Source organism: Pristis pectinata, chromosome 15 (assembly GCF_009764475.1).
Source record: "Pristis pectinata isolate sPriPec2 chromosome 15, sPriPec2.1.pri, whole genome shotgun sequence".
NCBI classification, from domain to species: Eukaryota; Metazoa; Chordata; class Chondrichthyes; order Rhinopristiformes; family Pristidae; genus Pristis; species Pristis pectinata.
This window is the reverse complement of record NC_067419.1, coordinates 10,954,815-10,971,322: the sequence shown is the minus strand read 5'-3', so window position 1 is coordinate 10,971,322 and position 16,508 is coordinate 10,954,815. Positions and strand designations below refer to the sequence as shown.

Sequence of the window (16,508 nt, the reverse complement as noted above, 5' to 3'; positions counted from 1 at the left end):
CATCACCATCTTTCCCCTCCTCTCCCCACCCCATCTATCCATCACCCACACACTCCTCACACTGATTCCCCTCCCCCACTGTTCCTGTTTGCCTGCGTCACCCCCTCACTGGATTCCATGCTCCACCTTCCTCCCCATTCAGATTTCATCATCTTCAGCCCTTTGTTGCCTCCGCCTATCACCTCCCAGCTTCTGTCGCTATTTCCGCTCTCCCCTCCTCCATCTGTCTGTCGCTTCACCTATCTCTTGCCAGCTCTTGCTCCTCCCCTTCCCTTCACCTTTTTATTACTGGCTATCTCCCTTTTTATCTTTATATCCAGATGAAGGATATCGACTGTCCATTTCTCTCCACAGATGCTACCTGACCCACCAAGTTCCTCCAGCATTAGGAGTCTGACACAGGTCTCTTTGTTATCCAGATGTTCCAGAGATGAGTGTAGGGTCAGGGAGATGGCATTGGCTGTGTATCTGTTTCGGCATTCAGTGAATTGGGTTGAGGTTGTTTGAGAGGCTGGTATTGATGTGTGCCATGACCAGCCCCTCAAAACACTTAATGATGATGGATGTCAGATCCACAGGGTGGTGGTAGTCATTAACACATGTTACCTTACTTTTCTTTGGCACCGGGATGATAGTGGTCTTCTCAAAGTAGGTGGAAACTTCAAATTGGAGCAGGGAGGGGTTAAAGATGTCTGCAAGTTTAATGTTTGTATTTAATGAACATTGGATTGTAACCATCTAAAAGCAGCTTTTCATCATCTGTGAAGCCAGGATCCTCCTCTTCATTGGGATTTTTGCTTACTGAGTTCTTTAGAATTGCATCAAAAGAACTGCTGTGCCTGGTAACTTACCTGTTTTTTTTAGTCCTAACATTGAAACCATTTACACAGCTGTACCAATGAAACATGTTAAGTGGTTCATTATCAACTGCTTTCTGCTACTGTAAACATGGCTGACACAGGTAATGAGTTATTAAGTGTTGCTATTGAATTCTTACTGTTCTAATCTGATAGCAAAAGCTGTCTTGTTCTAGAATCAACTCCATCCAAACGCACCTACCTTGCATCTACCTCACTAAAAGGAGTATAATCATTAGCTTTATTCACATTCTTATTTGCTTATCCCCTTGTGAATTTATGAGATTCTGGAAGTGATCCAGAGACTATAACCCTTGAAAAATACTCTTAAATTAATTTCTAACTCCTGCTACACTCCTGACAGGACCTCTTGCCTGTCTTTACCCATATTGTTAGTCCTAACATGCATTACAATTATATCCTCCCTGCTCTTATCTCCAATATCTTCTCAAGATGGTTTGATTACAAAGGATGTTACCTTTTTACTTAATAATGGAATTTCCCCACAGCTACCAGCTGTCTTGGGAGGCCTCCTGTTCTAATGTATCATGATTCAAGTTCTAGCTGTCCTTCCTGGAGTCTTTATGCCTGTCCTAGCTGTTTGACTCAATTGCAACTCACTCCTCATTTCTTAGAGTCAGTATTAGACGTTAAACTCAAGATCCAAGTATTTACCAGAAAATATAGCTGTGATGGAATTTTTTACATTACACTCTGTTTCTATAGCATTCCCAGTTAAGACATTCTTCAACAAGATTCTGTTAAAATAGGTATCTGGGATAAAGTAGGCAATTTAAATTTGGAACAGGTAATGGAACAGATATAGTGCAAACTGACACCTCCTTTACAGTATTGTGGCAGTGTCATATTTGTCTTTAAACTGAACAATATGGAGCCATGTCTCGCATTGTTATGGTTCATTTTTACCTTCATGCCTTGATTTAATTGCATTTATCATGTTTGAGTTTCTCTGCTGTTTCAGCACACTAATTTTAGATATGTATTTGGCTTCATTAACTATCATTCTAATGTTTAATTTTAATTAACAGTACATAAGTTGACTGAATTAAGTAGTACTTTTTATGATTTTTTTAATACTTGGTTATTTTGTTGTATTTTGATAGAGAAAGGTAGTTATTTTTGATACATAGACTACTTTGTTTTTATTCAATCAGGTGTAAGGATGTATCTGTGTCTTTCTGGAATCCATATTGGATGCTGCCCACTGGTGTTTGTGCAGTGAACTGCTTTTGGGAATCTGCATTTAGGTAGGCTGATTTGTAATTTTACAGATTCACAGATTTTCTTTTCTCCCCACAATATTAATCCTACGTGGATTTGATATATCCAGGTTTTAAAAGGAGAAAAGATGAAGTAGGATTCATTTAATTACAAAATGGTTTGGTAAAAGATCACTTATCCAGCCTTTGCCAGATTTGATGGGTGCCAGTTAAACAAATATGCCAGTTAACTCAGCCCAAGCATTCTGTCAGCACTGTCTCGATGTCAGCCTGACCATTCCCTCTAAAATGCTGGTTGCTGGGTTAAGCTAGATAACTATACTAATCTATATAAAGCGATCTTGCTGATCTTGAGGAGGGCATGGCCTTACCTCTTGTTTTCCAACAGTGAGAGAATCTGCATATATTATGGTGTTGAGAGACAGGCATGGTATAAGGGATGAAAAGAGATTTTAAGTTTAAAGTTAACCTGAAACAGAAATTCTATATCTTCATATTTCTATGTGATATTAAGATATTACCACATTGCTGGAGGTGTCCACATATTTTGACATTAAACGTAGCCTTTGGCTGCCTGCTTGGGTACCTGTATCAGGACTTCATGGCTCTATTCAATGTGGAGAATAAAACTTTGCACAGTGTCTTCTGCTTGTGAATAACTTAACATAAAAGCATAGATTAATTTAAATAATTTTTGTCATTCCTGTTATGCCTAAATTAGCTAGTGCTTTTACTACATCTCAAAAGTAATTCATTAGTTGTGAAGCATTTTGGGGCATGAGAGATGGTGTCCATGTGCAAATTCTTTCTTTACATTGTATGTTTAGGAACTGTAAATGTATCTTGTATGCAGTAGTTGTACAGATCTTCCCCAGGTTATGAACGCCTGACTTATGGATACCCTGTACATACGAACGAGTATTTGAGAGACTAGCAGGATGGATTTGCTGGCTGCTGTGGGGCTGCAGGCATCTTCTGCTGGGTGGGAACGGGGCATTTCCGTGTGATTTGTTATGGTGTACTTAGGACTCGGCATACCTGCTTTATAGTACCTAAATTTGACGTTGGTGTAAAGTCGAACCAAATGTAAATTTGTAATGTAAGCATCCTTCAATCTCCACACTGGTGAATCGTTGAATGAGAAAAATTCTTCTTTATCAAGAGAAATTAACTGTCTCCCTATCAAGTAATTAAGTCATTTCCAAAGTTGTTTTTTTTTTGGAAGATCATTCCTTATGATTCTTCCCTGTTCAGTATCCTAGCTTACATCAAGTTCACCCATCACTTTCATGCTCACTGTTCTTCATTAGTCGATTTTGATAAATCCACTGCTGGTGCCTAGGCCAAATTCTGGAATTCTCTCCATAGACTCCTTGCATGGTGTCAAAATTTGTTGGTAATGCAATGATGAAGTACCTTGGTATGTTTACTTTATAAATGCAAGTTGATAGAGTGACATAAATGCATGCTGTAAATAAAATTAAAAAAATAAATAAATTGGTTAACCTTTCTTCAGTTTTGGTCTGTTGTTTTCTCTCCGAGCATCATGTAGTGCTCTGGAGTTGGTTTTGTATCTCTAATATCTGTAAGTCCCCTCTGTCACTATCTGTTAAGGGAAAAGTGCACCAGTTTCTCTAGTTCTTTTGTAAACCAGTCATTTGATGCTCAAAATCAGTTTTGTTACTCTTCTTTTCATTGCCTTAATGTTTCCTTCTCACGTTTGATAACCAAATTTGGACACATTAAACAGTTATCTGATCAGTGCACCCTAAAATATTTTCCCAATGTCCTCATTTACTCTGTTGATTTTACAATCTTTGTTCTTTTTGAAAAGCAAAGAACTGCTGATGATGGAAATCTGAAATGAGAACAGAAAATGTTAGAAGAATTTAACAGATCAGGCAGCGTTTGTGGAAAGAGAAACAGAGTTAGTGTTTTGGGTCGATGTTTTCTTTGTTTGCCTGAACCTTTTCTACAAGTGGAACTACTTCTTTTCATTCCATTCACTTCCTCCATAGAAAAGATGTTGCACTGGGAACCTCGTATTGGTCTTATGCCTCATTCTTTCTTGTGGGTTATGTGGAACATTTATTCCAGTGAAATACAAGCCCTTTGCTCTATTTTACCAGGAGTTTGATAACTATATCAATGTTAATCACTACTTTAGCTCAGAAGAAAATTGTCCTTTCCTTCATTCTTCCACTTATCCTCTGGCTTTACAAGGTTCATCCCTTAATTCTTCCATTTCCTCAACTTCTGTTTCTGGAGATAGACTGGTAACCAGTAGGACCACTAACTCCTACAGCTGCCTTTGACTACATTTCCTTTGGTGCTGCTTCCTTTAAGAACTTCTTCATTTTCCCATCTGACAGTGCCACGGACAGTGCTTCTGATTGTGTCTGCAAAGGCAGAATAATGCATTAAGTGGAAAATGCAAATAAAAAACAAAGCTTTGGAAATGCTCATCAGGTCAGACAGCATCCATGAAGAAAAAAAAGGACTTAATATTTTAAATTGGCATTCTTCTGCCACTTCTGGTATGATGTTGCCACCCAAACACACCTTCCCCATTTAAAAGGAACTATTCTCTGTACTTGGCACCCTTTTTGTTTTCCTACAGCACCTTCACCTGCAAGTGCTAGAGATGCTACACTTTCCTGCCACATGGGGTGGAAGTCTCTTCTTCCACGTTAAGCACTGATTTATGTGCTTTCAATTTAGCATACTGTTTTTGTTATTCACAGTGTGATCTCCCTGACACTAAGGTGACCAAATAAGATTTGGGTGATCACTTTGTGAAATTCCTTTGTTCAGTCAGAAAAATTTGACTTTGAGCTTCTGGTCACCCATCATTTTAATGTTCTATCGCACATGCACAGTGACCTCTGTCCTTTGTTTCCTGCACTGTTGTAATGAAACATGGAAAAGCACCTCATCATTCAATTAAGCGCTGTACAGCCTTCAGGCTTAATATTGTTTAACAGGTTTGGAACTGCAGTTGATAATGATTCCGCTGTTATCATTTAACACCTCCACACGCTTTTCAACATCCCATTTCTCTTGCACATCATCCCTTTTTAATTTTTCTGTTTATTGTCAATCTTCGCTTTGTGTTTTTTTTTCCTGCCCCCTCTCATCTCTGTGTAAGTTGAATCTTCTAGTTCTAATGGAACGCTGATGGGCTAAAAATTGTCCCTCTCTTCAGATACTGCATGATTTGAGTATTCCCATCATTTTGCGCTTTGTTCTTGGCTTCCAGCGTCAGCAGCCTTTTGTGTTTATGTGAGTGTTATTTTACTTCAATTACCAAGCCTAACCACCTACAGTACAAATTCCTCAGTCACAGGTGAAATTCTGCTCAGGAAGAATTGTTTTCAGCCAAGAACCCAAACAAAATTGCCAAAAATAAATCAATTGATGATCAGTTAACAGTCGCGCAAAGGAAAAAAAGTTGTATTTCAATTTTGACTGATAGAGTCAGAAATGGAAGGTATTGAAAGGGATAATAGAGTGTGTATTAATATTATCAAGAAGAAAAAAAATGTAGTGGAGCTATGAACAGACTGTCGTTATACAAATCCTGATAACTGGGAAGATTGATGTTTGAACCATGGGAGAAAATTTCCTGCCTGGTCTGTTTTAATCTTTAACAGGGTGTGAATGTGCTGGTAGGGTCTCTGGCATGCCCATCCCTAACTGTCACTAAGAATATGGCGATGACTGCTCCCTGGACTGCTGTAGACAGTGTGGTAAGGGGTGTAAGCTGGCATTTTCCTCATGAACATGGTGAGCTTCATTAACGAACGAGTTATAAATTGAAGAGAACTGTGTACTGATCAGTAAACAATCCAATTTCTAATCTTAATGATTGATGAAGCAGCGGTAGATGTTTGGATCTAGGATACTTCCTCAAGGAGCTCCTGCTGTAATGTCCTGGGCTAAGATGATTGGCCTCCAATAGCAATCCATGTACCTGTCCAACTGTCTTTTAAAAGTTGTCATTGTACCTGCCTCAACCACTTCCTCTGGCAGCTGATTCCACATAGATACCACCCTTTGTGTTTTTAAAAAAAAGTCGCCCTCAAGTTCCTCTTAAATCTTTCCAAATCTTTCCCCTCTCACCTTAAACCTATGCCCTCTAGTTCTTTATACCCCAACTCGGGGGGTGGGGGAAGGCTGAGTGCATTCACCCAACTATGCCCATTGTGATTTTATGCACCTATATAAGAACACCTCTGTCTCCTATGGTCTTAAAGAATAAGTCCTAGCCTGTCCAACCTCTCCCTATAACTCAGCCCCTCAAGTCTTGGCAGTATCCTTGTAAATCTTTTTTGTACTCTTTCCAGTTTAATAGCATCTTTCCTACATCAGGATGACTAAAACTATATATTTATAGCACTATAAAACTGTATCTTTATAACACTATATTCCAGAAGCAGACTCACCAGCGTCCTGTACAACCGCACCATGTCTTCCCAAGTTTTACATCTTTGATTGCACTAAATTTAATTCCAACCAGTGGACAGGTTTCTGCTTGATTTGCATTGGCTTATTTTTTCTAGAGCTCCTTGGTTCCACAGTTAAATGTTGATGTTAAGAGTAGACTCTTTTGCTTCATCTCAGCAGTTTAGCTGTAATATCTTTAATAACAGCTTCTAACATTGCCCTATGACAAATGTTAAACCAATTGGCATGTTGTTTTCTGCTTTTTGTCTCTTTCCCAAATGCTATTTTTTAATCGAATGGAACCTCCCCAAATCTAGTTAATTCTGGAAAATTAAAAGTAATGCACTAAGTATCTGACTAGACGCTTTTTTAAACCACTAGGATGAGTACCATTTCCCTTGTAAGTTCCTCCCTTCCATCAAATGTCTGCTTTACAGCTTTTTTTGTACATCACTTGCATCCTCTATGGTCAAGACTGATACATAGTGCCTGAAATTCATCTGCCATCTCCTCCTTGCTTTTGTATTGTTAATTCCCAAGATTTGTTTTCAACAGGACCAGCACTCAGTTTATTTTTATCTATGGAAACACACTTGCTTTCCGATAAGCTTTATCTTGTACTGCAACTTTTCCTTCCTTATTAATCTTTAATGATAATCCATTCTGCAGTTCTGGTTATAGATGGATGAAAATGCCTTGTATTTTGCACCCATGCGCGAGCTCCATTATGATAGAGAATAGGGTTGTTCGTGGAGCTACCTCCTTTATAATCATTGATTATAAAGCAGAAAATTCTGGAAATAGCAGGTCCAGCAGCATCTGGGAGGAGGGCTGTTTTTCATTTTTTGTCCTTTTCATGAGTTGAATTGTTCGTGGTTCATAATAGGATGTGGCGAAGTTTAGATCTGATTTTATTTCTGGTGTTGCTTAGATTTAGACTATATTTGTTAATGTTTATTTGTAATAGTTGCACTGAGGATTAGTAAATGGTTTTAAAGTAAAAAGAAATGTATTCTCGCTCACTCCTGATGCTATTGTTCCAAAGTATAAAGAACTTAAGAACCTATTTTTGAAAAAAAGGAGCAAATAGAAATTGCTAAAGAATAAAAGAGAAGACAGACCAAAAATGGCAATGGCTATGGATTTATTCTTCATATACCACTTAAATTGATCTTGCCAACTTCTAGTTATGATGCATTTTGTTAGATACAAACATATTAGCTGCTGTTGTCATCAGACTTGATTAGTGCATTGGTACCATTACAGTTTGGACTGCTTTCTAGTGCTATGTGGTCTGCAGTAAGTCATCTTCCATAGGGAAAGGCATGCTTCCTCATAAACGGAAATTTGATGCTCTGTCAAATATCTGGAGGAGTAGGTCATTTTGCAGGCAGTAAATGCTAATGTTTGGATTTAAACCTGAAATAATAGCAGACACTCTCACATTTGTGTTGCTGGTTGCAGATCAGCAGAAAAGAGATGTAGCATTATTCTGTTCATTTTGGAACTATAGACAAAGAACATACTAAAAGCTGGACATCATTTAATATCCTTTTCAGGATTAGCTGGCTTTTTACCAATTGCTTTAAGAATCTTAGTGAATTCCAGATGTGATTTATAAGATGTGGTTATGGTAGTATCTATAATTAGACACATCTCCACAGAACCCAACTTTGTTAGTCCATGCAATACTAGCAAAAGGTCATCACGTTACATTCAAGTTCAGACAACTTCTATCTTCAAAGCTATGTGTCAGAGTCAAACATAATAATCTACTACAAGAGAAACAAAGGCCTGCAGATGCTGGAATCTAGATGACAAACACTATGATGCTGGAGGAACTCAGCAGGCTAGGCAGCATCTGTGGAGAAAAGCAGGTGGTCAACATTTCAGGTCAGGACCCTATTTCAGGTCAGGACCCTTCTTCAGGACTGAAGATAGGAAAAGGGGAAGCCCAGTATATAGGAGGGAAAAGCAGAGCAGTGATAGGTGGACAAAAGAGGGGAGGCAGGGTGGGCACAGGTGGTGATAGTTAGATGCAAGTAAGAGATAGTGATAGGCAGATGTGGGGAAGGTGGAGAGAGCAGATCCACTGGGGGATGGGTCAAAGGTAAGGGGAGTAGAAAAAAGGAGAGAGGCTGGGAAAGGGAAGAAAAGAAGAAGCATGGTTGGGGCGGTGGTGGTGGGGATGACTTAAAGTGGGAGAATTCAATGTTCATGCCATTTGGCTACATAAGTTCCAAGATGGAAAATGAGGTGCTGTTCCTTCAGTTTGCGCTTGGAATTCTCCTGGCAGTGGAGGAGGCCAAGGACTGACATATCTGTGATAGTGTGGGAGGGGGAGGTGAAGTGACTGGCAGCGGGGAGATGCAGATCGTGGTTACGGATGGAGCACAGGTGTTCTGCGAAACGGTCACCTAGTCTGCTTTTGATCTCACCAATGTAGAGGAGGCCACGCTTGGAGCATTGAATGCAGTAGATGATATTAAGGGAGGTGCCGATGAAACTCTGTCTCATCTGAAAGGACTGTTTGGGTCCCTAGTGCAATATGAGCAATGTGCTGTGGGTACGTTACTAAGGAAATACTTATACTGACTGTTGTAAAATTAAAAATAAATGTTTCAACATGTAAGCATGGTATTGCTCAATTAATAGACTAAACCATTTGACTTCTGTTTCCCAGTTTATTTGTTCTCACCTGGTAGTCTCAAAGAAAGAGTAGCTTTCATTTTGTCTTTGACCAGTTTAAAATAATAAGTCCAAATGCAAAATACTGGAGATGCTAGAAAACTGAAATACAAACAGAAAATACTCAATAGATCAGGCAGTATCTGTGAAGGCAGAAAGAGTTCAATGATTTTTCCTTAGATTGAATATCTTTCCCAGGAATTATGTCACGCTCTGTTACTCTCTGCAGTACTATGAGTAAATTGCAGTTGATGCTGATTTTTATTTTAAAAGGCAGCCATATTCACTGTTTTACTAGCTGATTTAAATTCACTTTTCTGTCTAGCAATTCAATGGAACTAGGTGGTGCTAATCTTAAGAGTGTTTCTTCTGCACCAGATTTCTGATAGTTTATGCTTCCATACTATAAGAAACCAGCAACTTCAAACTCTGCCAGTTTTGTGATTGGAGATTATTTAGTTAAGATACCAATTAAATGACCGTGTGTGTGTGTATGTGTGTGTGTGTACATGAAACATTAATAGATATCTTAATAGATGCCCATTTTTCTTAAGATGTGGAATGTGACAAGCTTCACTTTTCCAGCTGATTTATCTACCTCTAGTCTAATCCCAGAAAGTTTATGTAGACTATGGAATTTAACCTTGAATGCTGAAATTTATTTACTATTCACTTATAAATTAATTAGAAATCCCTCCTAAAGCCATAGTCAGAAATCTCCAGAGTAATCATGTTTGAATTTTGCTGTGATATCCAATGAATATTTGACTGGAAATGAGTAAAGGACGTTAGATGATGTTTTCCTGGATTGGACTAGAGAGCAAATTGCATCTGGAAATGCTGGAGGTGCCCTGCAGAGTAAAATATACTGTCACCCTGTCTCAGGAATCTATCCCATGATTTATCAATGTCAGCCAGCCTTACTGACAAATTACAAGCTGCTTCATTTTGTAGACTCCATTACTAAACTGTATATTATGATTTGGAAAAAGAGTTGTTTATAAGCTGCTTTACTAATCCACTGACCTACCTAGTTGAAATGCTTGCCAGGTTCTTGACTCAGCGGTGAAAATACATGGGTGAAAAAGTATTTGCATCTCCATTTGAAACTGATTCTAGATTGTTGAACAGATCATCAGATCTGTGATCTGATGTAGACCACAGATCTGATGTAGATCAATGATGATGCAGATTGATGTAGATCAATGATGTGGATGTAGTGGGGGGAGAAAATATCATTTACTCTTGGTGGTATGAAGCCAAGAATTTGTGTAGGTGGGCGAGACTACCACTGCATGGAAACAAAAGCCTGGTTTTAGTCCTTCAATGACTCGGTGAAGAGCCAAGATACCAGGTTATGAAGGGCCAAATTCAGTCCCTACCTCATTGTTTATGGAATTGATCTCCATTAGTGTGTCAGACAGAATACTGTGTTGTCAGGTGTGATGATTAGCTGAACTTTCTGATCACTATTTAACAAATCTTATTGATATGTCCATATATGAACCTTGGATAGATCAGCATAGACTATGATTCCCTGCACAATTGAATAACCTACTAGCATTCATTGTGTTGGCACAACATGGAGCATAGCTTCCTGGGCATTTAATGAGTGCTTGTGCATTAATCAGCACCATCAAAAGAAGATTTTATCTCCTTTCTTGGAAGGTAATTGTTTTTCAATTTTTGTATTATTCCTCCCAAATAAGAGAGAAATTCATTAGTTACTTAAGAGTGGATGTCTGTACATAAGAGTCATTCCCTACTGGGTTGAGATTGCCCAAATTCTTCTACTTGCAGAATATTTGTTGCCAAAGTGACAGACGTTTGGTTCAAGATTTGCAGTGAAACTGTGTGCCACTCAGCCTTTAAGAATATGGTTTGATTTTGGGTCAATGTTTACTGGTCTGTACATAGTTTACAGCAGGAGCAGTTAAAATGTTGACCAAACTGATACGTAGCGTAATTTCTTAATACAATATCTTCCTTCTCAACATATCTGCAATTTTTGACTTGATTACACACCACCTTCCTCCTAACAGTTCCCCAGGCAGGTATGTCTTTCTTTACCTTGCTTCATTACTACCTGTCCAGTTGTTGCCAGAAATTCACCTGTTTAGCTTCTTTTCCCACTCTGACATTGTTACCTCCTAGCATTTTCCTTTAATTATCTATCCTGGGCTCCCTCCTATTTCTCAACCAAATACTGACCCTTGGTGTCATTTATCTGAAAGCACACTTCCACATGTATGCCGACAACACCCGGTTTTTCATTGCTCCTTTACTCATTTCCAGTTATAATATTCATTGGATATCACATCAAGATTCTTGATTTCCTGCACCCACCCCCCACCATCGTCAACTGTTCATAGATTGTAATCTGACAAACGACAAGCAATGAGCAGAAATTTCTAACTTTAGTTCCTATCACAGACACTGCTCTGAGTCCATTGACTCCATTTCACTCACCTTTATGCAGCTGGGTCCAACTTTTCCTGATAACAGTCCTGAGTTTGCTCTCCTACAGTAATGGTGTTACATAAATACATGCTGTCAACATTTTCCTAGAAATTTGTTAAAATTAATTACAATAGTACTGGTGAAACAATGCACCCTTAAATTTAATTTGGAGAAGGGATTGTACAAGCTCACTTGATATGAAGTGTAAAGAAAATAGCAACGTGTAGACTGGTCACTGCTCTTTGGTTCAATTCTGAGCTTGGGTGCTATCCGTGTGGAGTTTCCTCAACATTTCACAGTTATGATTTATTTTTAAAAAGGTCTAATGGAACCTATCTGAATTTTAATCAATAAAATTGGATGGATTCTACAGTGGATGGGAGATCCAGTTCAATATTCTGCTGCCCAACAGTGGAAAAACCTGATTTCAATGAGATCTGGAAATGCATTTCTCATCATTGTACTGAGGAAAACGTGCACCCTTTATCAGTAGATACATTAATCTAGGAATGGATTTAAGATTATTTTGACTTTTGATGGTTAGAAAACAAATTCTCTTGTGTCCAAAATGCATTTTAACAAAATTTTGGTGTGATTAATTTTACAGGTATGAAGTAGGAAGACTGAGCTCTACAGGCTCATTAAGTTCTTCAGGGAGGATGCATCTGGCAGTGGTAGCTTGTGGCGAGAGATTGGAAGAAACCCTGACTATGCTAAAATCTGCTGTTTTATTTAGTCAAAAACCACTTTGTTTCCACATATTTGCAGAGGATGAACTCCATGATAAGTTCAATAGCTCAGTAAGTACCTGCTTTGATATTTATGCTTTATTTCTTTACAAACACATCAAGAAAATCAGTAAGCGATATGGATTTATTGAATTTCTCATGGCAATTATTTTAATTTTTAATAAAGTTCCTGGAGCACTTTTTCCTTATTTCTAGTTTAGTTAAACATTTTTGTGTGCAGCTGACCCCTGTGTTATGGGGAAGGGGGTGTTTTGTTCCAAGAAAGTGGTCCATATCTTAATTTCCCATAACACACAGCTGTATCATTTGCATATGCGTCTAGAACTGTGAGTTGGAAAATAAATTGTGGTTTTATTTATTTATGTTTCCCACATAAATTCCATGAGAGTGAATTTTATTCCATATCTCAAATTTCTGGGTAGTGATTTGTGAATTTCCATTATCTAAACGGCCGTAACTTAGTCTGTACTCTGAATTACCCCTGGCATTTTTGTTGTGCTTGGAGTTGATGGTAGCCCTGGCATTTTTTGTAACTCTATCGGAATGAAAAATTACTTGGGATCTATCTTGTATCCTATCAACATGAAAAGGGTCATGAAATTGGTTGGAGAAATTACCCCAATGCATTGTGGTCCCCTTGTGCCATTTACTTTGTTGCACTTGTTGGCAGAAGGTAACTTGTAGGATATCCTGTTAATAATCTTTCTGTTACACATGCAGCTGGAAAACTGGAAGAAGGAATTTCATCAGAAGTTCAGTCACACCATCTACCCAATTACATTTCCAGCTGATACTGCAGCAGTATGGAAGAAACTCTTCAAACCGTGTGCTTCACAGAGACTCTTTTTACCTGTAAGAAATGTTTAAGAGGAACATGGGACTAAATGTTGGAGGTTGAGTGGAATAGAGTTTGGGATAACTTCAGAGGAATCTGTGGGCTGAGGTCCAACAGAAAACCTTTGACCTAAAGAAAAGATTGTGGGTGGAAAAACTACATGTGGATCAATTCGCTTTTAATCATGACATGTGGATTATTTATTGCTGTTCTGATCAACTACAGCCCAAGCACTCGAGGCTCCACTCTACTGAGGGTCTAGGGCAAAGGAGATCAAAGGCGGAGACAGTGAGTGCCCACTGGAAGGATATTGTCTTTTACACTTGCTATTGCCTCCGTCCAACAGCATAATGTACAAGTCCACAGGAAAACCCTGGAAACAGTGAATCACTTCCCACATCTTGAAAGCTGCCACTCAAGAAAGGCAGATGTCAATGATGAAATCTACATCACCTTCAGTGTGCCAGCACAGCCTTTGGCTGCCTATGTATTTAAAGATCAAGGCCCCAAACCCAGTGCAAAGCTCATGGCCTAATGGGTTTCAGTGATCCCTGACTTCCTCTATGATCTGAGACAATGGCTGTTTATGGGAGGTAGAATGAGCAAAGTCAAAGTCCTTTTTCAGGTCAACCTCTCCAGCAATGAAGCTATAATCCTATTCTTTCAGCTCCAATAGGCAGGCCACATTATTTGCATGCCCAACACCTAACTCCTGAAACAATCATGTTTCCTTCATGCTAAGAGGTTATCAGGTGAACAGTGAGAATGATTCAATAATGATCTCAAAACATTCTTGGAAGATGTGTAAGGTCCCTATTGACTTGTGTGTATTCTTGGTCCACGTCTGCTCAAAATGGAAAAGGAGCATTCAGAATGGCATTGAGAACTTTGAATCCCTTTGTTAGGAGTACACAGAAGCTGAATATAAATGATAGAAAATGTGCACTACTTTAGGAATTATCTACCCACCTGCCCAGTCAAATGCCACCAGTGGCAGAGTCTGCGAGTTCCTTGTTGGTCTTATCATCCAACTTGGAGCTCACAGCATTGGAGTCAAAGCAAGTCATTTTCCAGTATGAGGGACTATCTTAGAAAAGATGGTGATATATTTTGGATGTTTGTTTTATCTTGTGATCCGTCACAACAGTTATGTTACTCAAAATCACTTGCCTATCTATTTAATGATCAAAAAGATTCCCATTTATATTGATTTTAGGACCAAAGTACTTTGCAGCCATGTATTTTAGAAGTGGAATCACAATTTATAATGTAGGAAACCCAAATGAAGATGAGGAAATTTATATCTTTAAAAATACCATTAAATGATGATGCTAATAGCAATTGTTCGTTGACTTTTTAAGTATGAATAAAGAAAAAATATAATATTAACTGCATCAATAATCTAACTGTAGAAAATGGATGAAATCACTTTCTGGTTACTCTAAGAACTAACCCAAAGCCTGAGATGATAAGAAAAAAACAACAGCAAAATTTAAAATTTTTTTAAATTTTAAAATTAAAATTTTATTTACAGCGTGGTAACAGGCCCTTCCGGCCCAATGAGTCCGCGTCGCCCATTTTAAACCCATATTAACCTACCCGTACGTCTTTGGAATGTGGGAGGAAACCGGAGCATCTGGAGGAAACCCACGCAGACACGGGAGAACGTACAAACTCCTTACAGACAGCGACGGGAATTGAACCCTTATCGCTGGCGCTGTGATAGCGTCGCGCTAACCGCTACGCTACCGTGCCTTCATACATTCAAACAAAACAAAACAAAAACAGTAGCATTGTGTTAGCATTCCAGCTGTGATTCAGTTGGAAGCACTCTTATCTCAAAGACAAAAAATTAAGGTTCCAACTTGCATTCCTGAGGGTCAATTTACTCCTGATGCTCCCAGAAACAAGAATGTGATGATCATGAGATGATCCTTTTTTTTGGGAATAAAGATTGAATAGGGCACTAGACTACTCCTCTGTTCATCAAAATAATGCCAGGTCATTTTTGTTTTCATCTGCCTCTGGGCATTTTTTTTCTTTTTGGAAGATGGAATGTAGCAGCTCCAACAGTATAGCAATACCATATTGGAGTTTCATCCCATAGTTTTGAGCTTGAACCTCGGGAATTTCTGGATATTAGCAGAATTCACAGTATATGGAGATGAGGCAGGAAAATGGTGCTGAGGTAGAAGATCAGCCATGAAAGATCATCTCATGAAAGTTGAAGCAGTCTTGAGGGGCTGAATGGCCTACTGCTGCTTCTATTTCTTAGTTAGTATTTTTCACATTAACTCCATTTATATATAGGTTGATTAACCATGTCAAACACTTTGTGATAAGAAAATCTTCCTTAATGCTTTGACCAGTTTTCATAACCGTCATATGAAAAATAGGTCCTCAGCTTCCGAATACCCAACTTATGTATAGCCCTCACGTACAAACAAGGGTTTTGGAGACCAGTGGGATGGCTTTGTCAGCTGCTGTGAGGCTGCAGCATCTTCTGCTGTCTGGGAACTCAGTTTGCGGCCGCATTTCTAACTTGTGAACTGTTCGGGTTACGAACCATTCTCTGGAATGGAATCCTGTCATTACCTGGGGAGGACCTGTAAATAGTTGTCAATTCTTTGACGAAATTGCATTTGTAATCCTGAATGTTCCCAGCCCCTTTAAGTGCTTTTAATATTTTACGACTACATTAATATGGTGAATTCTGGTATTGGCACACATAGAGTCCCAATTTTTTTAATGAAATTTTCCAGTTGCCTGTATGATAAATTGGTTTATTTTTGTCACATGTACTGAGATGCAGTGAAAAACTTTTGTTTGGATGGCACACAAAAGCACTATTCTACATAAATGTCACAAAGGTTGTCTCTCACCACTAGTTGTAAAGCTTGGTGCACAGGAACAAGGAGGATGGAGCAGCACCAAAAAAAGTAGTTACCTCTAAGTATTTTTTATATTGTGCTAAGCAGGAGGGTTTAACCTAAGTAGTGCCCAGATGTGTGAAAGGTTGGGTTTGCCCCTTAACCAAGACTTGATTAACCTCTTAGCTAGACTAATAAGTGGTTAGACATTCAAATGAACATTGCTTATTGAATGCCAGTGCATGAACATGTAAAAGAAGAAAATTTTAAACAAAAAAACTGTCAAAGATACCTATGAAAAATTGCTTGGGACATTGTAAAGAAAAATAAAATTTTGCCTTTTATTTAAAACACTTGGAGCT

At 38.6% G+C, this 16,508-nt stretch overlaps 1 protein-coding gene across 2 annotated transcripts in view; it reads left to right on the top strand.

Moving 5' to 3' along the window:
- gxylt1a (glucoside xylosyltransferase 1a) overlaps positions 1-16,508 on the top strand; it is a 41,124-nt gene that overhangs the window by 12,537 nt on the left and 12,079 nt on the right. The window contains exons 2-4 of one of the 2 annotated variants that reach the window (XM_052030259.1): positions 2,033-2,125; positions 12,300-12,492; positions 13,162-13,293. In XM_052030259.1, the coding sequence (XP_051886219.1) occupies positions 2,033-2,125; positions 12,300-12,492; positions 13,162-13,293 (418 nt within the window). The remainder of the gene's footprint in view (positions 1-2,032; positions 2,126-12,299; positions 12,493-13,161; positions 13,294-16,508) is intronic. The other variant, XM_052030260.1, reaches the window with a different exon arrangement.